The 27,507-nt window shown below is 41.4% G+C and overlaps 1 protein-coding gene across 1 annotated transcript in view; it reads left to right on the top strand.

Moving 5' to 3' along the window:
- LOC138650900 (fibrillin-2-like) overlaps positions 1-26,987 on the top strand; it is a 263,684-nt gene extending 236,697 nt beyond the window's left edge. The window contains exons 57-65 of the mRNA XM_069740769.1: positions 99-305; positions 393-518; positions 613-735; positions 4,788-4,904; positions 5,073-5,201; positions 19,254-19,373; positions 20,590-20,824; positions 22,164-22,332; positions 24,369-26,987. Of these exons, the coding sequence (XP_069596870.1) occupies positions 99-305; positions 393-518; positions 613-735; positions 4,788-4,904; positions 5,073-5,201; positions 19,254-19,373; positions 20,590-20,824; positions 22,164-22,332; positions 24,369-24,740 (1,598 nt within the window). The 3' untranslated portion in view covers positions 24,741-26,987. The remainder of the gene's footprint in view (positions 1-98; positions 306-392; positions 519-612; positions 736-4,787; positions 4,905-5,072; positions 5,202-19,253; positions 19,374-20,589; positions 20,825-22,163; positions 22,333-24,368) is intronic.
- The last annotated feature ends 520 nt before the right edge of the window (positions 26,988-27,507 follow it).

Raw genomic sequence — 27,507 nt, 5'->3', positions numbered from 1 at the left:
GGTACCTACCCTATTATTTAGAATATCTCTGCTTAGCCTGTAAAATGATGCTCATTATATTTAGCATGCAGATAATAATGGCTATTTTTCATTTCCAGATACCCGTCAAGGATCTTGTTTCACTGAAGTCCTACAGACGATGTGCCAGCTTTCATCTACTAATCGAAACATGGTTACCAAATCTGAATGCTGCTGTAATGGAGGTCGGGGTTGGGGCAACCAATGTGAATTGTGTCCCCTTCCTGGAACTGCAGCTTACAAGAAGATGTGTCCACATGGTCCTGGCTTCACCACAGATGGAAGAGGTACAGACAATAATAATTAAGAACTAAATAGCAATTAAAGTTTTAATATGGTTTTTCACAATACAATAAATCCCCTTCTTTCTTTAGATATCGATGAATGCAAAGTTCTACCTAACCTATGCAAAAATGGCCAGTGTATAAACACTATTGGGTCTTTCCGCTGTCATTGCAATTTGGGCTACACCACAGATTTCACGGCGACTACATGTGTGGGTAAGTCATATTGCCATTCTGGGGAACAGTAATATACCGTATCTATCTGATGTATTTTACATTATCACATGTAATCATTTGCCTTCATGTGCAGATCTGGACGAATGTGCCCAATCTCCCAAACCCTGCAACTTTATATGTAAGAATACAGAGGGCAGCTACCAGTGCTCATGTCCTAGAGGATACATTCTACAAGAAGATGGCAAGACATGTAAAGGTAATACCTTCTTCTCTAACATGCTGGCTGATGCAAGATTAATGCTAATAGTGGTTATGATATATACACTTTAAATAATAATAATAATGTTTATCTTTATATAACGCTAACATATTCCGCAGTGCTTTACAGTTTGAATACATTATCATCGCTGTCCTTGATGGGGCTCAAAATCTAAATTCCCTATCAGTATGTCTTTGAAATGTGGAAGGAAACCAGAGAACCCAGAAGAAACCCACACAAACACGGGGAGAACATACAAACTCTTTGCAGATATTGTCCTTGGTGGGATTTGAACCAAGGACTCCAGCGCTGCAAGGCTGCAGTGCTAACCACTGAGCCACCATGCTGCCCATACCCTTAACTTTTCTGGGCAGCACGGTGGCTCATTGCTTAGCCCAAATCACACCAAGGACAACATCTGCAAGGAGTTTGTTCTCCATGTCTTTGTATGCGTTTCCTCCCACACTCCATAGACATAGTAATTCGGGATTTAGATCTACTCAAGGCATGGTGGCAAGAGCGTCATCGATATATCTATGTAGTCACCATATCAGGTGATATGGTACATAGATGACTTACTCCTGACATGGCATAGAGGAACTGACTGATAGTCTATACTTCTACACAACTTTACTTAAACATAATGACCTGAATTAAAACAATTTTGTTGGAATACAATTTGGCATCTACACCTTTTTTCAATGATTTATTAATAGGAGACAGTAATAATGTCAATAAAATATCAACTCAACGATATAGGAAACCTACCAGCAGCAGTTCTTTCTTGATTGCCACTAGTTGTCATTCTTAACATCTCATCAAAAATCACTTCGTTAGAGAGTTCGTCCAAGCAAATTGTGCTTCCTCCGAAGATATCAAACCTTTTTTTCAATGATTTATTAATAGGGGACAGTAATAATGTCAATAAAATATCAACTCAGCTTTAAAGGAAACCTACCAGGAGCGGTTCTTTCTTGGTTGCCACTAGATGTCATGCTTGACATGTCATCAAAAATCTCTTGGTTGGAGAATTCATCCAAACAAATTGTGCTTCCTCTGAAGATACTAAACCTTTTTTCAATGCATTATTATTAGGGGGCAGTAATAATATAAATAAAATATCAACTCAACTCGCTGAGGATCTGTTTATACCAAGGAAGGTGACGGGCACAAGAGGGCATTCTTTGCGTTTGAAGGAGAGAAGGTTTTTCCACCAACATAGAAGAGGATTCTTTACTGTTAGGGCAGTGAGAATCTGGAATTGCTTGCCTGAGGAGGTGGTGATGGCGAACTCAGTCGAGGGGTTCAAGAGAGACCTGGATGTCTTCCTGGAGCAGAACAATATTGTATCATACAATTATTAGGTTCTGTAGAAGGACGTAGATCTGGGGATTTATTATGATGGAATATAGGCTGAACTGGATGGACAAATGTCTTTTTTCGGCCTTACTAACTATGTTACTATGTTACTAACTTTATAGAAAACTTACCGGCATCACTATTTTACTTCAAGCCATTAGTTGTCACTCTCAACATGTCATCAAAAATCTCCTGGTTTGAAAAGTTTGTTGAAGAAAGACGTGATCGTGCGGAAGATATTACCTATAAATGGGAATGTGTTGTTAAAAATGATAGGATGAAACACAAGGGTTATACTACTTCTTGTCTAAATAGAGCCCAAACCATCGCATTGCTACAGTCACAATATCAATGGCTAGAGTCACAAAAATAAAAAAAAATAAAAACATAAGGGGAGAGTCATTAAGACTGGTGAAGCGCACATGAGTCTTAATGAAGCACCCACCTGGAGTACAGCTACCTCATTCATTAAACAGTGTGTGCCTCTCGATGAATTAGCTGTGTATGTTACCCAGCATGTGCCATTGCCAGAAATGTACTCTAGTCAGGGATTGGCATACATTTCTGGTATAAACGCCAAAAGTCACAATATTGCTGTTTAATTTCTGATTTCTGGCAAAAAACACCCTACTGAATCACCCCCATAACATCCTATTCTGCACATGTTACACTTTCTACACCTTACACTACAGATTATCGAAGTATCAAGTTATACAAAAGAATCTTCCCATGTTATCTGCTAGAGACCTTGAATAGGCTATGAATTCTTTTAGAACATTCAAGGTTCAACTTGTGAAAGTTTTATACTTTAATACAAAAAGTTCAATGCTTACAGTAAGAAAAAGGTATAAAAATATGATAAAAAGACATACAACTTATGCTAAACAATATAAAAATAAACAGGAGAAACTTACAAAAATCATCTAACTGGTAGTTTGCTTTCTGCTCCCTGGGGGTGGGGTGAATGGAGTTGGTGGAACACATCAGTGTCGGCTGCCCTCACATGTGAACACAATTCTCTGAATACAGGTCTAATTTATAGCTTTGGTCTGGAGGTCAGGTTTCTAGACCAGCCCCTCGGGTTAATATCATAATTGCTTGGTTTTTGATTGGACCACAGCCACGCCCCCCAATGAATATATTATTTTCTCTTGAGATCCTTTATATAACAGCTCTCCCAGAGATACTTTCAGGCCATAATTAACATCTCTCTTCCAAGAGCTAGGAGGAGCCAAATGTTACCTTTCTTCTCGGCTTCCAGTAGAACCCCTTGGTGAGATTGGAGACAGAATTCTACTTGTCCCAGGAAAATACATATTAACACCTGGGTGCGGCATGCAGCTTTTCAAGACAGATGTTACATTATTGCAAGTGACACAATAAATCTGTACATAGTCCACTGCACACATACTGTATACAGTATATACACATATTTCACCACAATGAACACCATGACCTTTACCTCCAAAGTATCTAACATTACTTTTTCTCCAAAATCCTTCATCAATTGCATTACTTCACATTGTATTTACCTTATTGAGTGCCCACTATGTTGGCTTCAACATATAGATTGTACAACTCGCAAGTCAAAGGTTAGAGTATCAAAATATACAAAATGCAGAACAATGTAGCCCTAGTAATAGTAATTGCTCTGTATCTAGTGAATCTCACCATATTCTAGAGCATCGTGCAAGAGATACCTGACATTTAATGATTTGTGGCATTGAAAAGGTTAATTGTCCACTGAGAGGAAGAGATTGGTCAGGGCTTTTGTTGACCCATGAAACATATTGGAACCTATGTACAGAGACTTGTGCTTCTTTAGACTTAAACTATGAGACCGATCTAAATGAATATATATGTCTATGTGTAGTAAACCCCTCTAAGTGCAGATTTGCTATTATTGTTATAACTAAAAATCATTTATAGTTTTGAAACACATAGATAATTTCTTTCTCGATTATCATATGAATTTTTATTATGGTTTTAATTAGTCGTTATAATAAAATTAAATTTAGAAATTGAATTTTACGTTTTCCAAACTTCTTATTAGAGAAATAAGCTTCCTTCCCCACACATCAGCCCACTTCTTCCTTTGCTCTGCCTTCTGAACTTGTCACCCACCCTGAAAGTCCATCTCAAATCTGTCTTGTTCAGAAAAGGGAAACTGCAGGTGTCATACGAGAAGGTCCATTATATTCTATGAAAGGGGAAGAGGAGTAAAGAGAGGGGAGAGGAAACAGGCAGAGGGAAGCATACGAAGATCGTGGTAAACATTCTAACAAGTCTTTAACCTCACCCCAGAGCTGATTCACATCCAGACTCTCAACACTGCTGTATAGTGTCCTCTATGGTGCTGTTACTTGTCTCTGTGTGCAAAAAATGAATACACTGGTGAAAAGGCCTGAAAAAAAAGTCTTATGATGGCCACATAAAGTGTTATTTCTCATGTACACACAAAACAACTTATTCTGAAACGCTGCTTAAAACTGCGCGCATCCTACCCTTTAAGGCTTTTTTCTTGCAGAAGTTGAAATCTCCAGTCCATCTTTTATGACTTTTATAATGCCATATTTACTTTAATTAATCATTAATCATTTTATAAGAACTGTTAGCAGGAAATAAAAGCTGCTTGACATTTTATAGGGTACAAACATTCTGTTCTAAAACTTGATAATATTATTTTACAGACTTGGATGAATGTTCAACTAAACAGCACAACTGCCAGTTCCTATGCGTTAATACTATTGGAAGCTTCAATTGCAAGTGTCCTCCTGGATTTACCCAGCACCAGTCTTCATGTATTGGTAAGATAATTTATACATTTCTAGAGTATGTGATATGTATTATCGTGGATGTACCTGTAATGGGTGTAGATAGAAATGAATTTATAGTATTGTAGGCTAATAAAAAAAAGTGATACATGTATCTCTATCTGTATAATGTTCACTTTATCATATGCTTTGTATTCACAGATAACAATGAGTGCAATGCTCAACCAACCTTATGCGGAGCTCGTGGTGTATGCCAAAACAACCCTGGAAGTTTCTCCTGTGAATGTCAGAAAGGCTTCTCCTTGGACAACAGTGGAAGCAACTGTGAAGGTTAGTGAGAAGAGCACTTCTTTTAAATATACATTAAAGGGAACATCTCCCATTGTACATGCCGTTTGATCTGTAGACAGCATAGTATAGATAAGGAGAAGCTGAGCAGAATGATGTTTAAGTTTGCTGGAAAAGATTCATAGTTGTCATGATCTGTTTCAGGGTTTTATCTGTCTGCCCTTTTTCCAGGCGGATCATGTCAAGGGTTAACTTTGCTCTGCCTCATTCTTGGTTCAGTTTGCTATTTAGCTCCGATGCATCCTGCTGGCGGTGTCAGCTATAATTCTGTCTTCGGCGTGTGAACCTGACACTGCTAGCTCTTGGTTTGTCCTGCTGTGGTCCTTGACTTTCCCCGTGTTTGTTGACTCCCGCTGTCTGCCCTTTTCACAACGTTTCCCTGTTTTTCAGTTTTGATTCTCTGGTTTCTGACTTGGCTAGTATTCGGACTCGCTTCTGCCTTCTGACTTTGTCTTATCCGCTTCTGACCATTGCTGAACCTGCTGGCTTTTTCCTGACCATGTGTACTGCTGTGTTGTGAATTCTGTGGCAGAGCTCCCTCCTGTGGTCACAAGTGGTACTTCGGCTGATTCTCTCTGTGAGCTTCTGTTGGTGGAGGGAAGTGGTACTGCGGCTTCTGAGTTTCCTCCCTCAGGTGATCTGGTGAGGTCGTTAGGTGCTTCTCTACTTAACTCCACCTAATGCTTTGATCCTGGCTTCCTGTCAATGTTCCAGTGTTGGACTTGCTTTTCCCTGGATCATTTCTGTGGCCTGCTGCTCTGCATAGCTAAGTTCTTCTTTGCTATTTGTTTGCTATTTTTTCTGTCCAGCTTGTCTATTTTGTTGCTGGAAGCTCTGGGACGCAAACGGTGTACCTCCGTGCCGTTAGTTCGGTACGGAGGGTCTTTTTGCCCCCTTTGCGTGGTTTTCTTTAGGGTTTTGTGTAGACCGCAAAGTTACCTTTTCTATCCTCGCTCTGTTAAGAAAGTCGGGCCTCACTTTGCTGAATCTATTTCATCTCTACGTTTGTCTTTTCATCTTAACTCACAGTCATTATATGTGAGGGGCTGCCTTTTCCTTTGGAGTATTTCTCTGAGGCAAGGTAGGCTTATTTTCTATCTTCAGGCTAGTTAGTTTCTCAGGCTGTGCCGAGTTGCATAGGCAGAGTTAGGCGCAATCCATGGCTGCCTCTAGTGTTGTTTGGAGAGGATTAGGGATTGCGGTCTGCACGTCTCAGAGCTCGTTCTATGATTTTGGGTTATTGTCAGATCACTGTATGTGCTCTGACCGCTATGTCCATTGTGGTACTGAATTGCCTTTCATAACACTGCTGATCCATTTAGTACTTCTGCCTATTGTTGTTTTTTTGACTCGACTTGTTTGACCTTCTCCTCTGCTTACCATCCTGAGATCAACGGTCAGACGGAGTGGACCAATCAGTCACTAGAACAGATTTTGAGGTGTCTTGCTACGTCTCAGCAGGATGTTTGGTGTTCTTCATTGCTCATGGATGAGTTTGCATTTAACAATCGGATTAACCAGTCTATGGGCACCTCTCCATTCTTCTGTAACTATGGTTTTCACCCCCATTTTGGTGAATTTTCTAGGCTGGATTCAGTATGACCAGGGGCCGATACAGCAGTGCAACAATTGGGGGAGGTGTAGAGGGAGGTCCAGAAGAACAGTGGGGAGGCTTAGGGCAAGCATAAACTTTTTGCAGATAAGTGACGGTCTGTAGGACCTAAAGTGTGGTTCTCTACTAAAAACATTCTTCTTAAGGTTCCTTCTGCTAAGCTAGGTCCCAGGTTTATTGGTCCTTATGAGATTATTGAGGTGGTGAATGCAGTTGCCTTTTGCTTATGGCTTCCTCCGTCGCTTCAGATCCCCAATGTGTTCCATAAGTCCCTTCTTAAGTCGCTTGTACCATCCTCTGCCTCCTGTCTCTGTGGATGGTCAGACCGAGTATGAAGTGGAACGGATTGTGGATTCTCGCACGATCCATAGTTCACTTCAGTATTTGGTCCATTGGAGGGGTTACGGTCCTGAGGATCGATCTTGGGTCCCAGCACAATCTGTCCATGCTCATTGATTGGTTCGGGCATTTCACGCACGTTATCCTGGGAAGCCTGGCGGTCCGGTGAGAGGAGGGAACTGTCATGATCCGTTCCAGGGTTTAATCCTGTCTGCCCTTTTTCTGGGCGGATCATGTCAAGGGTTGATCTGTCTCATTCTGGGTTCAGGTTTGCTATTTAGCTCCGATGCATCCTGCTGGCGGTGTCAGCTATAATTCTGTCTTCGGCTTGTGAACCTGACTCTGGTAGCTCTTGGTTTGTCCTGCTGTGATCCCTGACTTGCCCAGTGTCTGTTGACTCCCTGTCTTCCCTTTTCCCAGGGTTTCCCTGTTTTTCGGTTTTGATTCTCTGGTTTCTGACTTGGCTAGTATTCGGACTCACTTCTGCTTTCTGACTTTGTCTTATCCGCTTTTAACCGTTGCTGAACCTCCTGGCTTGTTCCTGACCACGTGTGCTGCTGATCCTTTTAGTACTTCTACCTATTGTTGTTTTCTTGACTCTGCATGTTTGACCACTCTCTTGCCACTTGGTGGCGCCTATGCTGATGCTCTGTGGTGCTTCTCTGTGTACGCAGGCTCACTTCCCTCTCAAGCTCCCTCTGGTGGAGGTTGCATTATACTGCATTGCAGCAGCATGACAATAATAGCTTGTATTTTATTTATTTAAATCCCTGGTGTTTATATGCATATGAGTCCAGTGGGTGGTCCTACTCAGTGATTGATAGCTATCTCTTAAAGCATAGTCATACAGGAAAGAATATCAGTAATTGAATAGGACCACCCACTGAACTCATACTATACAGATACCAAGGATTTCACTGAATAAAATGCAAATTTCCTGAAACTTTTCCTACTGAAATGTGTATCAAGCTGATCAGTTTATTTTGCTCTATAACATCCAGCCCAGGAGCAGGATATACCATTGGTGTAACCTGTACAGCCCCATGGGGCCTAAAAGCTAAAGTGGTCCACTTCTACCTTGAAAGCAGGGGGAATTGTGCAATTTGATGAGCTATTGATCTGCAAAGAGCCTATATAATGTTCTAGCAAAGTAACCCTCTTCTGTCTGTGTCCGTTCATGATCCGGAGATTCTGATTCTGCAGATCAGGTACCATTTTCAACGTGACAGGTTACATTTAACATTAGGTAGTTGAGCTGGAGTCAGGAGACCAGTGGTGAGTCCATACTTGGACATGTGAAAACAGTCTAAGGCATTTGAATGTCATAGTGTACAGTGGGGCAAAAAAGTATTTAGTCAGTCAGCAATAGTGCAAGTTCCACCACTTAAAAAGATGAGAGGCGTCTGTAATTTACATCATAGGTAGACCTCAACTATGGGAGACAAACTGAGAAAAAAAAATCCAGAAAATCACATTGTCTGTTTTTTTAACATTTTATTTGCATATTATGGTGGAAAATAAGTATTTGGTCAGAAACAAACAATCAAGATTTCTGGCTCTCACAGACCTGTAACTTCTTCTTTAAGAGTCTCCTCTTTCCTCCACTCATTACCTGTAGTAATGGCACCTGTTTAAATTTGTTATCAGTATAAAAAGACACCTGTGCACACCCTCAAACAGTCTGACTCCAAACTCCACTATGGTGAAGACCAAAGAGCTGTCAAAGGACACCAGAAACAAAATTGTAGCCCTGCACCAGGCTGGGAAGACTGAATCTGCAATAGCCAACCAGCTTGGAGTGAAGAAATCAACAGTGGGAGCAATAATTAGAAAATGGAAGACATACAAGACTACTGATAATCTCCCTCGATCTGGGGCTCCTCTGTTATGACCCCAATGGCGAGGGTCTCAGAGGAACGTGGAAGTCTGCAAGATACAAAAATCCAGCTCATAGGGCAGTGGTAACTGGGTTGACCATATATCTACTCCTAACGCCAACACTAGAAGTAGCCGGGGGTCATACCTACGTTGATCCTAGATGACTCGCGCCAGCCGGAGAATCTAACTACCCCTAGTAGAGGAAAACAAAGACCTCTCTTGCCTCCAGAGAAAGGGACCCCAAAGCAGGATAGAAGCCCCCCACAAATAATAACGGTGAGGTAAGAGGAAATGACAAACACAGAAATGAACCAGGTTTAGCACAGAGAGGCCCGCTAACTAATAGCAGAATATAGAAAGGTAACTTATATGGTCAACAAAAAACCCTATCAAAAATCCACACTGGAAATTCAAGAACCCCCGAACCGTCTAACGGTCCGGGGGGAGAACACCAGCGCCCTAGAGCTTCCAGCAAAAGTCAGGATACAGATTAGGAACAAGCTGGACAAAAATACAAAACCAAAAACAAATAGCAAAAAGCAAAGTAAATGACTTAGCTGAATAACCGGACCAGGATCAGTAGACAAGAGCACAGCAGATTAGCTCTGATAACTACGTTGCCAGGCATAGAACTGAGTGTCCAGGGAGCTTATAAAGCAACGCCCCTAACTAACGACCCAGGTGCGGATAAAAGGAAAGACAGAAAAACCAGAGTCAAAAAACTAGTAACCACTAGAGGGAGCCAAAAAGCAAATTCACAACAGTACCCCCCCCTTAGTGAGGGGTCACCGAACCCTCACCACGACCACCAGGGCGATCAGGATGAGCGGCATGAAAGGCACGAACTAAATCGGCCGCATGAACATCAGAGGCGACCACCCAGGAATTATCCTCCTGACCATAGCCCTTCCACTTGACCAGGTACTGAAGTCTTCGCCTGGAGAGGCGAGAATCCAAGATCTTCTCCACCACGTACTCCAACTCGCCCTCAACCAACACCGGAGCAGGAGGCTCAGCAGAAGGAACTACAGGCACAACGTACCGCCGCAACAAGGACCTATGAAATACATTGTGAATAGCAAACGACACAGGAAGATCCAGACGAAAAGATACAGGATTAAGGATTTCCAATATCTTGTAAGGACCAATAAAACGAGGTTTAAATTTGGGAGAGGAGACCTTCATAGGAACAAAGCGGGAAGAAAGCCATACCAAATCCCCAACGCGTAGTCGGGGACCCACACCGCGGCGGCGGTTGGCAAAGCGCTGAGCCCTCTCCTGTGACAACTTCAAGTTGTCCACCACATGATTCCAGATCCGCTGCAACCTATCCACCACAGAATCCACCCCAGGACAGTCAGAAGACTCCACATGACCTGAAGAAAAGCGAGGATGGAAACCAGAGTTGCAGAAAAAAGGCGAAACCAAGGTGGCGGAACTAGCCCGATTATTAAGGGCAAACTCAGCCAACGGCAAGAATGTCACCCAATCGTCCTGATCAGCAGAGACAAAACACCTCAAATAAGCCTCCAAAGTCTGATTGGTTCGCTCCGTCTGTCCATTAGTCTGAGGATGGAAAGCAGACGAAAACGACAAATCAATGCCCATCCTACTACAAAAGGATCGCCAGAACCTGGAAACGAACTGGGATCCTCTATCTGACACAATATTCTCAGGGATGCCGTGCAAACGAACCACGTTCTGGAAAAACACAGGAACCAGATCGGAAGAGGAAGGCAGCTTAGGCAAAGGAACCAAATGGACCATCTTGGAGAAGCGATCACATATCACCCAGATAACAGACATGCCCTGAGATAGCGGAAGATCAGAAATGAAATCCATGGAGATATGTGTCCAAGGTCTCTTCGGGACAGGCAAGGGCAAGAGCAACCCGCTGGCACGAGAACAGCAAGGCTTAGCTCTAGCACAAGTCCCACAGGACTGCACAAATGACCGCACATCCCTTGACAAAGAAGGCCACCAAAAGGACCTGGCCACCAGATCTCTGGTGCCAAAAATTCCCGGGTGACCTGCCAACACCGAGGAATGAACCTCGGAAATGACTCTGCTGGTCCACTTATCCGGAACAAACAGTCTGTCAGGTGGACAAGACTCAGGCCTATCAGCTTGAAATCTCTGCAACACACGTCGCAGATCCGGAGAAATAGCTGATAAGATAACTCCATCCTTAAGAATACCAACAGGATCAGCGACTCCAGGAGCATCAGGCACAAAGCTCCTAGAAAGAGCATCGGCCTTCACATTCTTTGAACCTGGTAAATACGAGACAACAAAATCAAAGCGGGAGAAAAACAATGACCAGCGGGCCTGTCTCGGATTAAGGCGTTTAGCAGACTCGAGATACATCAGATTTTTGTGATCAGTCAAGACCACCACACGATGCTTAGCACCCTCGAGCCAATGACGCCACTCCTCAAATGCCCACTTCATGGCCAACAACTCCCGATTGCCCACATCATAATTTCGCTCGGCAGGCGAAAACTTCCTAGAGAAAAAGGCACAAGGTTTCATAACAGAGCAACCAGGGCCTCTCTGCGACAAAACGGCCCCTGCTCCAATCTCCGAAGCATCCACCTCAACCTGAAAGGGAAGTGAGACATCGGGCTGGCACAAAACAGGCGCCGAAGTAAACCGGCGTTTCAACTCCTGGAAAGCCTCCACGGCAGCAGGAGCCCAGTTAGCTACATCGGAGCCCTTCTTGGTCATATCCGTCAAAGGTTTCACAATGCTAGAAAAATTAGCGATAAAACGACGGTAGAAGTTAGCGAAACCCAAGAACTTCTGAAGACTCTTAACTGACGAGGGCTGAGTCCAATCAAGAATAGCTCGGACCTTGACCGGGTCCATCTCCACAGCAGAAGGGGAAAAAATAAACCCCAAAAAGGGAACCTTCTGTACACCAAAGAGACACTTTGAGCCTTTGACAAACAAAGAATTTTCACGCAAAATTTTAAAGACCAACCTGACCTGCTCCACATGCGAGTCCCAATCATCAGAAAAAACCAAAATATCATCCAGATAAACGATCAAAAATTTATCCAGATACTTCCGGAAAATGTCATGCATAAAGGACTGAAAAACTGAAGGCGCATTGGAGAGCCCAAAAGGCATCACCAAGTACTCAAAATGACCTTCGGGCGTATTGAATGCGGTTTTCCATTCATCACCTTGCTTAATGCGCACAAGGTTGTACGCACCACGAAGGTCTATCTTGGTGAACCACTTGGCACCTTTAATTCGGGCAAACAAGTCAGACAACAGCGGCAGAGGATACTGAAATTTGACAGTGATCTTATTTAAAAGCCGATAATCAATACAAGGCCTCAAAGATCCGTCCTTTTTAGCCACAAAAAAGAATCCTGCACCAAGAGGGGAAGAAGACGGACGAATATGTCCTTTCTCCAAAGACTCCTTGATATACGAACGCATAGCGGTATGTTCAGGTACCGACAGATTAAAGAGTCTTCCCTTAGGAAATTTACTGCCTGGAATCAAATCTATAGCACAGTCACAGTCCCTATGAGGAGGCAATGCACTGGACCTGGACTCACTAAAGACATCCTGATAATCAGACAAATACTCCGGAACTTCCGAAGGCGTAGAAGAAGCAATAGACACAGGCAGGGTATCCCCATGAATACCACGACAGCCCCAACTAGAAACTGACATAGCCTTCCAGTCCAGGACGGGATTATGGGTCTGTAACCATGGCAGCCCTAAAACAACCAAATCATGCATTTTATGTAAAACAAGAAAACGTATCACCTCGCGGTGTTCAGGAGTCATGCACATGGTAACCTGTGTCCAATACTGCGGTTTATTTGCTGCCAATGGCGTAGCATCAATACCCCTAAGAGGAATAGGATTTTCTAATGGTTCAAGAGTAAAACCACAGCGCTTAGCAAATGACAGATCCATAAGACTCAGGGCAGCACCTGAATCTACAAACGCCATGACAGGATAAGACGACAGTGAGCAAATCAAAGTTACAGACAAAATAAATTTAGGTTGCAAATTTCCAGCGGTGACCGGACCAACAACCTTAGCTATACGTTTAGAGCATGCTGAGATAACATGTGTAGAATCACCACAGTAGTAGCACAAGCCATTCCGGCGTCTATGAATTTTCCGCTCATTTCTGGTCAGGATTCTATCACATTGCATTAAATCAGGTGTCTGTTCAGACAACACCATGAGGGAATTTGCGGTTTTTCTATCACATTGCACCGAATTAGGTGTCTGTTCAGACAACACCATGAGGGAATTTGCGGTCTTGCGCTCCCGCAATCGCCGGTCAATTTGAATAGCCAGTGCCATAGCATCATTCAGACCTGTGGGAATGGGAAAACCCACCATAACATCTTTAATGGCATCAGAAAGACCATTTCTAAAATTAGCGGCCAGTGCACACTCGTTCCAATGTGTCAGCACGGACCATTTCCGAAATTTTTGGCAATACACTTCAGCCTCGTCCTGCCCCTGAGACATAGCCAGCAGGGCCTTTTCTGCCTGAATCTCAAGATTGGGTTCCTCATAAAGTAAACCGAGCGCCAGAAAAAACGCATCAATATCAGCCAATGCCGGATCTCCTGGCGCCAGCGAAAAAGCCCAATCTTGAGGGTCACCCCGTAAGAACGAAATAACAATTTTTACTTGCTGAGCGGAGTCTCCAGATGAACAGGGTCTCAGGGACAAAAACAATTTACAATTATTCTTGAAATTCCTAAACTTAAACCTGTCTCCGGAAAACAGTTCAGGAATCGGTATCTTAGGTTCTGACCCAGGACTTCTGATAATATAATCTTGTATGCCCTGCACTCGAGTAGCCAGCTGGTCCACACTTGTAATCAAGGTCTGGACATTCATGTCTGCAGCAAGCAGAAGCCACTCTGAGGTAAAGGGGATGAAGAAAAAAAAAAAAAAAAAAAAAAAAAAAAAAAAATGAGAGAGGAGAAAAAAAAACTCAGAATCTTCTTTCTTATAATCCCTCTTTTGCAATGCATTAAACATTTAATATTGGCCTGGCAAACTGTTATGACCCCAATGGCGAGGGTCTCAGAGGAACGTGGAAGTCTGCAAGATACAAAAATCCAGCTCATAGGGCAGTGGTAACTGGGTTGACCATATATCTACTCCTAACGCCAACACTAGAAGTAGCCGGGGGTCATACCTACGTTGATCCTAGATGACTCGCGCCAGCCGGAGAATCTAACTACCCCTAGTAGAGGAAAACAAAGACCTCTCTTGCCTCCAGAGAAAGGGACCCCAAAGCAGGATAGAAGCCCCCCACAAATAATAACGGTGAGGTAAGAGGAAATGACAAACACAGAAATGAACCAGGTTTAGCACAGAGAGGCCCGCTAACTAATAGCAGAATATAGAAAGGTAACTTATATGGTCAACAAAAAACCCTATCAAAAATCCACACTGGAAATTCAAGAACCCCCGAACCGTCTAACGGTCCGGGGGGAGAACACCAGCGCCCTAGAGCTTCCAGCAAAAGTCAGGATACAGATTAGGAACAAGCTGGACAAAAATACAAAACCAAAAACAAATAGCAAAAAGCAAAGTAAATGACTTAGCTGAATAACCGGACCAGGATCAGTAGACAAGAGCACAGCAGATTAGCTCTGATAACTACGTTGCCAGGCATAGAACTGAGTGTCCAGGGAGCTTATAAAGCAACGCCCCTAACTAACGACCCAGGTGCGGATAAAAGGAAAGACAGAAAAACCAGAGTCAAAAAACTAGTAACCACTAGAGGGAGCCAAAAAGCAAATTCACAACACTCCTCGCAAAATCCCACCCCGTGGGGTCAGAATGATCACAAGAACGGTGAGCAAAAATCCCAGAACCACGCGGGGGGACCTAGTGAATGAACTGCAGAGAGCTGGGACCAATGTAACAAGGCCTACCATAAGTAACACACTACGCCACCATGGACTCAGATCCTGCAGTGCCAGACGTGTCCCACTGCTTAAGCCAGTACATGTCCGGGCCCGTCTGAAGTTTGCTAGAGAGCATTTGGATGATCCAGAGGAGTTTTGGGTGAATGTCCTATGGTCTGATGAAACCAAACTGGAACTGTTTGGTAGAAACACAACTTGTCGTGTTTGGAGGAAAAAGAATACTGAGTTGCATCCATCAAACACCATACCTACTGTAAAGCATGGTGGTGGAAACATCATGCTTTGGGGCTGTTTCTCTGCAAAGGGGCCAGGACGACTGATCCGGGTACATGAAAGAATGAATGGGGCCATGTATCGTGAGATTTTGAGTGCAAACCTCCTTCCATCAGCAAGGGCATTGAAGATGAAACGTGGCTGGGTCTTTCAACATGACAATGATCCAAAACACACCGCCAGGGCAACGAAGGAGTGGCTTCGTAAGAAGCATTTCAAGGTCCTGGAGTGGCCTAGCCAGTCTCCAGATCTCAACCCTATAGAAAACCTTTGGAGGGAGTTGAAAGTCCGTGTTGCCAAGCGAAAAGCCGAAAACATCACTGCTCTAGAGGAGATCTGCATGGAGGAATGGGCCAACATACCAACAACAGTGTGTGGCAACCTTGTGAAGACTTACAGAAAACGTTTGACCTCTGTCATTGCCAACAAAGGATATATTACAAAGTATTGAGATGAAATTTTGTTTCTGACCAAATACTTATTTTCCACCATAATATGCAAATAAAATGTTAAAAAAACAGACAATGTGATTTTCTGGATTTTTTTTTCTCAGTTTGTCTCCCATAGTTGAGGTCTACCTATGATGTAAATTACAGACGCCTCTCATCTTTTTAAGTGGTGGAACTTGCACTATTGCTGACTGACTAAATACTTTTTTGCCCCACTGTATGTGTGGGGGAATCCACAAAGCAAAAAGCAGTTTCTGGTAATTTATCACCATACATTTGAATCAGCTCCAGGTAGTACATTTTCTGCATTGACAAGTGTGTATGTGATCTGCTATTAGCCATGGCTGTATTCAGAAAGAGAACTCTTTCAACAGGCGAAACAGGCAAACACTTTTAAAGGTGTACCAAATAATCACCAGGATATAGAGATAACCACTGTATCGGTGAGGTTCCTCCTTCTGAAACCCTAACTGATCACCGGGATGAGGAAATTGTGTCCATGTTTTGCATAAAGCGATGGTCACAAATGTGTATTTCCATCTTCATTTCTGTGAGTGCTAAAAATACCCACGTGTAGAGCTTCGCTTTGTCTGGCGGTCCCATAGAGATTTAATTGAGCTACAGAGAACATGCCTGAGATTGCCAGTATATTCAATTAAGGAAAAGAAGTCCCTTTTTCTGATGACAGTTAGATAAAAAGAAGTTATTTACATAACTGTCCAAGAAAACCCTAACCAATAGGAGCGTAACGCTTCATAAAGCATAAATACATTATGACCATTGATAAAATAGCTCAAGTAAAGAAGTGTGCAAACAAGGAGAACAATTAAATATAACTTGGCAGCAGCATACACCTCATGGTTTCATGTGTCATCCCCTATTGAAGTGATAGAGAAACAAAAGTTTTAAAAGATTAGTTTTTACCTTAGAATGGCAACCCGACGCACGTTTTCCTGGGAGAAGCCAAAGGTGAAATGTGCGTCGGGGGAAGGGATGCAGGACTCCTCCATGGTTGCCATTCTAGGGTAAAAACTAACCTTTGTAAACTTTTGTTTGTTTGGTCACTACACTTGGCATCCATGCTAGCACTAATGTGTTTGAACTGCACCTTTTACCTTAGTCTATACTTATAAAATACAGGGTGGGCCATTGATATGGATACACCTAAATAAAATGGGAATGGTTGGTGATATCAACTTATTGTTTGTGGCATATTAGTATATGGGAGGGGGAAAACTTTTCAAGATGGGTGGTGACCATGGTGGCCATTTTGAAGCCTGCCATTTTGGATCCAACTTTATTGTTTCCAATGGGAAGAGGGTCATGTGACACATTAAACTTATTGAAAATGTCACAAGTAAAACAATGGTGTGCTTGGTTTTAATGTAACTTTATTCTTTCATGAGTTATTTACAAGTTTATGACCACTTATAAAATGTGTTCAGAGTGCTGCCCATTGTGTTGGATTGTCAATGCAACCATCTTCTCCCACTCTTGACACACTGATAGCAACACTGCAGAAGAAATGCTAGCACAGGATTCCAGTATCCGTTGTTTCAGATGCTGCACATTATTATTATTATTATTATTATTTATTGTTATAGCGCCATTTATTCCATGGCGCTTTACATGTGAGGAGGGGTATACTTAATGAAAACAAGTACAATAATCTTAAACAATACAAGTCATAACTGGTACAGGAGGAATGAGGACCCTGCCCGCGAAGGCTCACAATCTACAAGGGATGGGTGAGAATACAGTAGGTGAGGTAGAGATGGTCATGCAGCGGTTTGGTCGATCGGTGGTAGCTGCAGGTTGTAGGCTTGTCTGAAGAGGTGGGTCTTCAGGTTCTTTTTGAAGGTTTCGATGGTAGGCGAGAGTCTGATGTGTTGTGGTAGAGGGTTCCAGAGTAGGGGTGATACGCGAGAGAAATCTTGTATACGATTGTGGGAAGAGGAGATAAGAGGGGAGTAGAGTAGGAGATCTTGTGAGGATCGGAGGTTGCGGGTAGGTAAGTACCGGGAGACGAGGTCACATCTCATATCTTCATAGCATAGACAATTGCCTTCAGATGACCCCAAAGATAAAATTCTAAGGGGGTCAGATCGGGAGACCTTGGTGGCCATTCAAATGGCCCAAGACGACCAATCCACTTTCCAGGAAACTGTTCATGTAGGAATGCTCGGACCTGACACCCATAATGTGGTGGTGCACCATCTTGCTGGAAAAACTCAGGGAACGTGCCATCTTCAGTGCATAAAGAGGGCAACACATCATCATGTAGCAATTTCAGATATCCAGTGGCATTGAGGTTTCCATTGATGAAGAATAGCCCCACTATCTTTGTACCCCATATACCACACCATACCATCAATTTTTGTGTCCCAACAGTCTTGGAGGGATCAATCCACTGTAGGTTAGCGTCAGACCAATAGCGGTGGTTTTGTTTAACATCTCCATTCACAAAAAAATGTTGTCCTGTGTAAACTGAGGGTCCTCTTCCAATTTTTGTTTTGCCCATTCTGCAAATTCAGTGTGTCGATCTGGGTCATCCTCGTTGAGATGCTGCAGCAGCTGGATTTTGTAAGGGTGCTATTTTTGAGTAGCAAGTATCCGCCGAAGGGATGTTTGACTGATGCCACTCTCCAGTGACATGCGGTGAGTGCTACGCTGTGGGCTCTTGCTTAGTGAAGCTAGGACAGCCACTGATGTTTCTTCATTAGTGACAGTTTTCTTGTGTCCACATTTTGGCAAATCCAACACTGAACCTTTTTCATGAAATTTGGCAAACAGTTTGCTAGCTGTAGCATGGGAAATGGGTGGTCTCATAGGGTGTCTTGCTTTGAAATCTGCTGCAATGACCCGGGTACTGCAATGACCCGGGTACTGCAATCACCAGACATCAGCACAATTTCTATCCGCTCCTCAAGTGTTAACCTCTGCGACATGTCAATGGCTGTAAACAAAGAGAAACTTGTAAATAACTCATGAAAGAATAAAGTTACGTTAAAACCAAGCACATCATTGTTTTTCTTGTGAAATTCTCAATAAGTTTGATGTGTCACCTGACCCTCTTCCCAGTGAAAAAAATAAAGTTGGATCAAAAATGGCTGACTTCAAAATGGCTGCCATGGTCACCACCCATCTTGAAAAGGTTTTCCCCTCCGATATACTAATGTGCTACAAACAGGAAGTTGATATTACCAACCATTCCATTTTATTTAGGTGTATCCAAATAAATGGCCCACCCTGTACACTGGCACAATAAAGGTTAAAATGATGCAGGTTTCATAACAATTGCTGTTTACTAATTGGTGTATCATTCTATGTCCCTTTTGGCATGAGGCACCTCATTTTATATGTTCTATTTGATTTTAATGTGATTACTAAATAAAGTTTTATTTTATTATTCTCCTTCTTGACTTGATATTATATCAGTGGTCATTATGTAAAAAAGCAATATTAGTATTGGAAAATGTACTAACTTCTCTTCCGTATAAATTTGATATTTGTCAGTGCAACGAGAATCTAAACTTTCTTCTATTCTGTGTAGATGTTGATGAGTGTGATGGCAATCACCGCTGTCAACATGGCTGTCAAAATGTGCTCGGTGGTTATCGGTGTGGCTGCCCACAGGGTTATGTGCAACATTATCAGTGGAATCAGTGTGTTGGTGAGTAGTGAAAAAAAAGTCTCAACCAAGTAGATGAATAGATGTTGAGTAGTGATGATGAGCGAATATACTCGTTACTCGAGATTTCATGAGCACGCCCGGGTGACCTCCGAGTATTTTTTAGTGCTCGGAGATTTAGTTTTCATCGCCGCAGCTGAATAATTTACATCTCTTAGCCAGCTTGATTACATGTGGGGATTCTCTAGCAACCAGGCAACCCCCCACATGTACTTATGCTGGCTAACAGATGTAAATCATTCAGCTGCGGCAAGAAAAACTAAATCTCCGAGCACTAAAAAATACTCGGAGGACCCCCGAGCATACTCGAGAAATCTCGAGTAATGAGTATATTCGCTCATCACTAATGTTGAGGTGCATTTCATGATATAAAAACATCGAGCTTGTACTTCTATGTTAGTATTACCATGGGTTCTCTCATTACGAGTTGGAACAATATAGATATGTCTGGAGCAGGTTTTGGAAAATCTATTAATAGAATACAATCAATCCAGGCTTCATTATCTTGTGTGATAGTTGGCAGACATCACTATCATTGTTTAGTTGTGTCTGCCATTGTAATAAGTTGCCAAGTCATTTTGATTTCCCTGTCATTAGTCTTCTTATCCCATTTCCAACGTAGGATGTAATAGTACCACCTTTATCCAATCCCAATGTATGGAGCGGGCTCAGGAGCTGAGCCTGCACCATTGCCTATAGATACTAACCTTGTTACACAATCAGCATCTGTCTGTAACAGCAACAAGAGAATATAGAGAAAAACATTTATAAAAAAGTTTCCAAAAAAATATAAAAATTGTAATTTCCCCAAAGAAATACAAATATATAAAAAATCATATTTGGTGCCATCTGATGTATAAAATGAATAAAACCTTACATTACACACAAGCCTATATATGATAAAAAAAAGAGCTGATTCTAGGAAGTGAAAAAAAAATGAAAGCAAAAAAATATATATATATGTGGCAATGGTGGGAAGGAGTTACTATGTAAATCGCTCTTCCTCCTAATCAGACTTATTATAGTTTTACAAATAAATTAGAAAATTGCAGTATTTAAGGAAGATTATTTTGCAATATAGTTTTCCAAAGAGCTGCAGCTTTTTGGTGGTATGAGTATATATAGCATTAGTTGGGCCACATACTTATTGATATTTTGCATTATTTTATTAGATTAATGGATCTTTTCTCTCTGTCAGATGAGAATGAGTGTTCCAGCCAATCTACCTGCGGCTCTGCCTCCTGCTATAACACATTGGGAAGCTTCAAATGCATCTGCCCCTCCGGCTTCGACTTTGACACGTCTTTTGGTGGCTGCCAGGATGTTGATGAGTGTTCAGGCGCTGGTGGAAATCCTTGCAGCTATGGTTGCTCCAATACTGATGGTGGTTATCTGTGTGGATGTCCAGGAGGCTACTACCGAGCTGGCCAAGGGTGAGAAATTAGTGCCAAAAAATTAAGTGTTAACTAGTGATGAGCGAATATACTCGTTTCTTGAGATTTCCTGAGCACGCTCGGGTGTCCTCCGAATATTTTTTAGTGCACGGAGATTTAGTTTTCATCGCCGCAGCTGAATGATTTACATCTGTTAGCCAGCATAAGTGCATGTGGGGGTTGCCTGGTTGCTAGGGAATCCCCACATGTAATCAAGCTGGCTAAGAGATGTAAATCATTCAGTTGAGGTGAGAAAAACTAAATCTCCGAGCACTAAAAAATACTCGGAGGACACCCGAGCGTGCTCGAGAAATCTCGAATAACGAGTATATTCGCTCATCACTAGTGTTAACTTTATATATATCCATAGAATAAATTTAATAAACCTGTAATTTGTAATATAAAAATTGTATTTGTGGCTTTTGGGTTCCATCTTCTCATTTATAGTATGTGAGGTGAAATTTCCAGCTATGTCTTAGTATATACAGTATATAAGAAGGACCTGTCATGTGTCCAAAAAAAAAGTTTTTTTTCCTTGTCAAAATCCACACAACCCCTCAGTCTGCCATTGCTTTTTTTATTTTTTATTTTGTCCCACGTTTGCAGAGATATGCTCTTTATTCCTTTTGGGGTCAAGTATGATTATTCCTTGTGGTCCAAGACAGCAAGTCAGAACAGTTTCTCTTGGGTCGTGTAGTCCTTGTCCAACTGACCCTGCCCAATCCCAGCTCAGCAGCATCTGAAACTGGCTGAACAGCGTGATATCTAGAGACCTTCCTGTTCACAATGTGACATGTGCACACTAAAGTCTTCATACAGCTTGGTCTCACAAGAACAGGGAGATCTCGCAAGATTACGCTGTTCAACCAGTTTCAGATGCTGCTAAGCTGTGATTGGGCTTGGTTATAGAGGAGGAGGACTACCCGCCCCCATAGAAAACAATTTGAAACACACCCTCTTGGAATACAAGCCAGAAATCTGCATGCTGGGAGCAAAAGAAAACAGGGCATATCTCCATAATTGAGGTACAAAATGAAAAACGGTCAAAGGACGACGGGTATTTTGATAAGCTAACAAACTCTTTTTTTTCCTTACATGTGACAGGTCCTCCTTAAAGTAGAATGGGCATAATTATACTGTGCACACTGTACAATTAACATTCGGTATTTATTTAATCCTAGTTGTTAAATCACTACCAAAAGGAAAAGGATTGTGTGTTCTTAAATCTCAAATATCTTTATTATTTAAATATCTTTCTTAGAGAGCATTATGAAATAAGAAATTAGTTACAGGAAATTGCCTTTTTCATGTTGATTTATATGTCCTTCTGTCACTGCAGACACTGTGTATCAGGCCTTGGCTTTGGAAAAGGTGGTTACATCCCAGCTCCAACTGAAGAAGATGAGGAGAACATCCTTTCCCCAGAAAACTGCTATGAATGCAAGATTAATGGGTATCCAAAGAGAGGAAGGCAGCGGCGCAGTGCTAATGAAACCTCTGAACATGAGGTAGGAATGAAGTAGAAAGACGTAGAATAACTAGAAACAGTATGAATAATATACAGTAAATGCCACCAATATGAAGATTTTCTTACTAAAATATATTGATTCTCAAAAGGTAACAGTGTATAACAAATAACTGTTAAAAAATAATAACTATCTCTGACCCCTGTCGCCATCGTTGAAAGTGGAGTTGTCAGCAAACTTGATAACCTCATAAACACCTTGAAATGTTGCAAACATTTTTACCTTACTCAAACCAATTCATAACTTTCAATGTTTTTACTCCAGTCCTCGCCAGCTTAGCCAAAATGGGCTGAGGTATGGTGGGACAGAGTATGGTAAAGCTCTTCTGGCAAATACATAACAATTTTTAGCAATATATTGGCATAAATTACGTAAGAAATGTCTTCTCAGCCCCTGGCTGTAACATTTCTGGGGAGGTGCATGATTTTTGTAAAATACCCATAAGGCTTACTTCATGGTGTAGTGTGCAATACAAAAGACTGGCATGCAAGACTAGTGTCAAATACACCAGTCTTCAAAGGGTGGCCACTACTAGGACAACCCCTTTTTAATCTGAATGTGTTTCCCCTATAAAATAAAAAAACCTATACTCACCTTCCATGTAGGCGCCGTTCCAGCTCTAGCGTCACTGTCCCCGCCTTTGGATGTATAAGTAATCACCAGCTGGTGAGAGCTACGGTTGGCTGCTCACTCCCCCTTGATCACTTATACATCGGAAGGCAGGGAAAGTGACGTCAACGCTGATTGGGCACAGGGCTCACGTGACATAACCTCACTGAGCCCCGGGAACGCAAGTGCCCACACTGCTGGAACAATGCCAACACGGGAGGTGAGTATAGGTATTTTTATTTTAATGGGGTCAAACATTCAGATTGAGAAAGGGTTGTCCTACTAGTGGACAACCTCTTTAATGAATTGGGGCCATTATGTTTGAATAATTAGGCCATTGGGTTTTAGCTTTTGTCTTGTAATTGTAGCTTGCTTCTTCATGGTTTGCCATTGTCTAATCAACGTTCTTCATTTTTGGGAGAACAATTTCCCCATACCTAATCCACCGGGTGTGGTTACTACTGACTGCCATATACAAGTAGAGAGATTGAATGAAGAAATGCCCACAAGTGTTAGGCTATCTCCATTTGATTTCAGTGCAGTTACAGTTAGGACAGATGTTCATACAATTGATCAGAACACCACCTAACAGAGATTTTTGCATATCTTGTGCAATAAATGTTTTTAAGGTGGGAAAACCCTTTTAATCAGTAAGGGAACTTACACATAGAAGGCTAGTATATTGCACACTCTTCCTGTGGCATAGTCTAGTCTTCACCATGAAAAAATATGATTTTGTGTAGTGTAATTACAAACCAGGCCATTAAAGGGGTTGTCCCATTTCAGAAAATACAAATCTCCGAGTACAGTTTGTTTAAAAAAAAAAAAAGGAACGACATTTTACTTACCATCTTCATATCACTGAGTCTCCGATGCTGCTCTTAGTGTCCAGCATTGGCTGTACACATTGACAGTATGGTTGCTGATGAGTAAATTAAGCAGCTCTGCCTGTGTAAATGGAATGCCCCCTAAGAGTTGCTGTATTCATTAATTGGTTGCTGTGCTGTCTATGTGACGTCAGCGCTGCAACCAATACGATACACTGAGAGAAACATCAGAGAGTCTAGCGTTGGACCCAGGAACAATGAGTAACAAGCAATTTATTGTTTGTTACTCACTGCAGACGGAGTCAAAGATTTTCCAAAAAAGTTCAACTCCTTTAATAACTGTGAAAAAAGAACACTACACATCAATTTCTAATAAAGGATACCTAAAATCAATTTGTTTTAGAAGAACAATAAATCAGAAAGATGAGGCTTATCAGAGATGACCAAAGTGTCTCGACAAATAACAGCTAAACCTGTACAAGTATTTTATATATGAGATGTAGAATATCTAGGTCTACTATAATACATTTCTTTATGTTTATTTGCAAAAGGACATAATTATTGTGTTTTCTTTTACTTCAGAATCATATCAGCCTGGCTAGTGTTGACATAGATGCTCCACTCAAGATGAGCTTGAATATTTCCGATTTGATTAATAAGCAACATATCATGGAGCTCTTACCAGCCTTGGTGCCATTAGAGAACCATGTACGCTACATTATCTCTCAGGGCAATGAAGATGGCAACTTCCGCATTCACCAAAAGGATGGCTTAAGTTTTCTCTACCTTGGACGCAAGAAGGTGGTTTCAGGCTTGTATAACTTGGAGATCGCGAGTGTGCCTCTATACCGTAAGAAGGAGCTTCAGAAATTAGAGGATGAGAAGGACTTCAACTACCTCAGTGGTGAAATAGGTCAAGCACTGAAGATGAAACTTCAGATTCATCTTTATTAACACCAACAGCCAACACTCCTTATGTGGCCGTCACAAGATCTGAACTTTACACTCATAGAGAAAGTCTTCTTCTGTCTTGTGTTTAATTAGCAAGCTATTGTGTCAGAACCTCAGCACTAAGGCAAAAAAAAAATGATGGGAAATGTGGAATATGATTTCAGCAGTGACCAACGTCTGTATGTATTTTGGGATTCTTTTTATTCATAGTGTTTTTTTATATAAAACTTGGGAGGGGAGTGAGATTTTTTTTTAAAAGTTGACAGGGTGAGAAAAAGAAGTACAATGGATATGATGCATTAGATGTCCAGATTGAAACCAGAGAGAGGTACACAGAGATGGAGAGAGTGTTATTCTCAACCCCAACACTAGCGATGTTGACCAGAAAATGAAATTAGCGCCTCGCGACAGCAATGGTCATGGTTTTACCAAACATGCTTCAGTGAATCAGTTTTATTTTGAACCAGAATACTATAGTACTGTTTATATAATATTCAAAGTCTAATCCTATGATCTCTAAAGATTGGTTAGGTAGTGGGTTTATTACAAAGATATGCAAAAAAAAGTTACTGCAATTACAAGCCTTATTTTTGAGATTTTTATGCAGTTATCAGTTCTCTGTTTAGAAGAACTGTGACCTTGTACTTTTGTGTCACCACTGTTCTTAACTGTTCTTGTGTGCAAGCCAACTGAAATCAGTGAGATTATAGGATACATGTAAACGTAATCTGGTTTAAGGCTACAGTTCTCTTTGTTTTCATCTTCCATAATGTCTGAGTTTTTTAGGCAGCCCTCAAAAATATTTAGGTTATATCTGGTTGACAGCAGAAGCGTGCAGATCTATGCTGTTCACTAAGAACTAAGCAGAGCGTGAACAAAAGTCAAAACCGCAAACATTATACTTCAAGCAAAGCTGTGACTTACATTTCATCAGTCAATAAAAATTATAAAAAAAGATATTTAATATAGATGAATGTGTCACCGGCTAAATGTTTGGAAACTAGCTCAGATGGTGGTGACTTAAGGTGCACTTTGTTGTTAGGTTTATTTTTTATTTTTTTTTATTTAAAAAAAAAAGCTATTCAATCATTCTCAATGATTTTTGTATTAACGATCACCAAGAGCTAGAAACATTTTATTTTTTATTTATAAGTAACAAAAATATTTGCTATAGTTAAATAGAAACGTACTTTGATGCTTCCAGATGATACCACATTTTCTTATGGGGGAAGGGGGGAATCTAAGTGCCTTAGTCCCAAGTTTGGTAAAAACATTTAAATCATAGAGAAAAGCATTAGCGCCCTTGATGATATTGCTGTAGCCTTCTAACCTCAAGAAAAGGTGAAGGTAAAAATCATCATATAGTATTAAATTAATACAGACAAACACTTGCTTTGATGCGCCAAGTAAGGCTAGTCTTCATTAAAAAAAAACCTTTAGAGATTCAGCAGTGAGAACTTCCTTCCAAAATGGCCGAAGATGAAACGTGTTATTTCATTCTGTGTTCTTCTTTTTACGTGACTGCTTAAAAAAAAAACCAGGAGGGACAAAAATACAGACAGGATGGTGCTACTTTAGACTACGGTATGAAATTCACACATTACTACCTGACACTGTGCTGTATCCATCCCACATTGGTGCTTTATCCACCCATCCAATGCTTAGAATGGCTCGGTTACTGCACTGTACATCTTTTTTTGTTTTTTTTTGTTTAGAAAAATATTTATGTATAACCACAACTGATAACTGTTGCTCATTTTGTAAGTTCATATTCTTGTAGTATATATATATATATATATTTTATTTGATACGTTTTTTTAAATTTTTTTTGTTTATTTCTAACTACAGAGGGCAGCCACTTTTCTTAAATATGTGTGAATACTGTATTGTTGATGACATTAAAAAAAAAACATAAACTTGAAAAAAAAGACATTAGCTCTGGAAAAATACGAGACGTTGTGAAATACTATGTTACTAGACGGTGCTACAACAAATAATTTCATTGTAAAAATATATTTTTTCAAGTCTTGTGTTGAGCCAAAAAATGTTGTTTCTGGAAGAGGGAAAATGTTTTCTTTTTCTTTCTGTCCGACATGGTCTAATTCATTGTTATATTACATTTCAAACAGTGTGCTGTATTTTTTTTTTGTTCTGTTCATTGTTAGGCACATATAATTTTGTAAAACTTTTCATAATTGTGTTTTTATATCAGAAGCAACAGCAACAATAAAATTATTTTGGGTAAAAATATCATTTTTGTCCTCGATAGCCAGAAATCTCAGAAATGTCATTACACATATAAAAAAAAATATAAGGGGCTTTCCATATTGATAAGATATTGATGACAAAAGATGAGCGAACCTTTAAAGGTTCAGTTCGACAAATATACCCGAACTCCATTCAATTCAGTGGAAGGCCAAACCAAACATACAGTATATGCAAAACCTTAAGGGGTGACAAAAAGCTTGCTGGAGCGCCCCCAGACACAGGGCCATGAGTTCTCGGTACCGGGCCTCTCTGGTTCGGTTCTGAGGCTGTCACGGTGGCTAGACCCGGTCCGCGACCCTGCTAAGGGGCGTCCAATAAAGGTGGTACAGTCTGTCAGGGATTCGTGACGCCACCTGTGGTGTTCGGTCAGGGTGACCGACGCTGCTGTGGGGTCCGCTGGGGTGATGGAATGGCAGCTGGATGGTATACCTTCCCACAGGTGAAGTATGTCCCCAGGGCCTCCCAGTAAGGTAGATGGTGATGGTGTGAGGTGCAGTCAATA

Source organism: Ranitomeya imitator, chromosome 1, assembly GCF_032444005.1.
Source record: "Ranitomeya imitator isolate aRanImi1 chromosome 1, aRanImi1.pri, whole genome shotgun sequence".
In the NCBI taxonomy this organism is placed as follows: Eukaryota; Metazoa; Chordata; class Amphibia; order Anura; family Dendrobatidae; genus Ranitomeya; species Ranitomeya imitator.
This window is presented reverse-complemented; position numbering and strand designations above follow the sequence as displayed.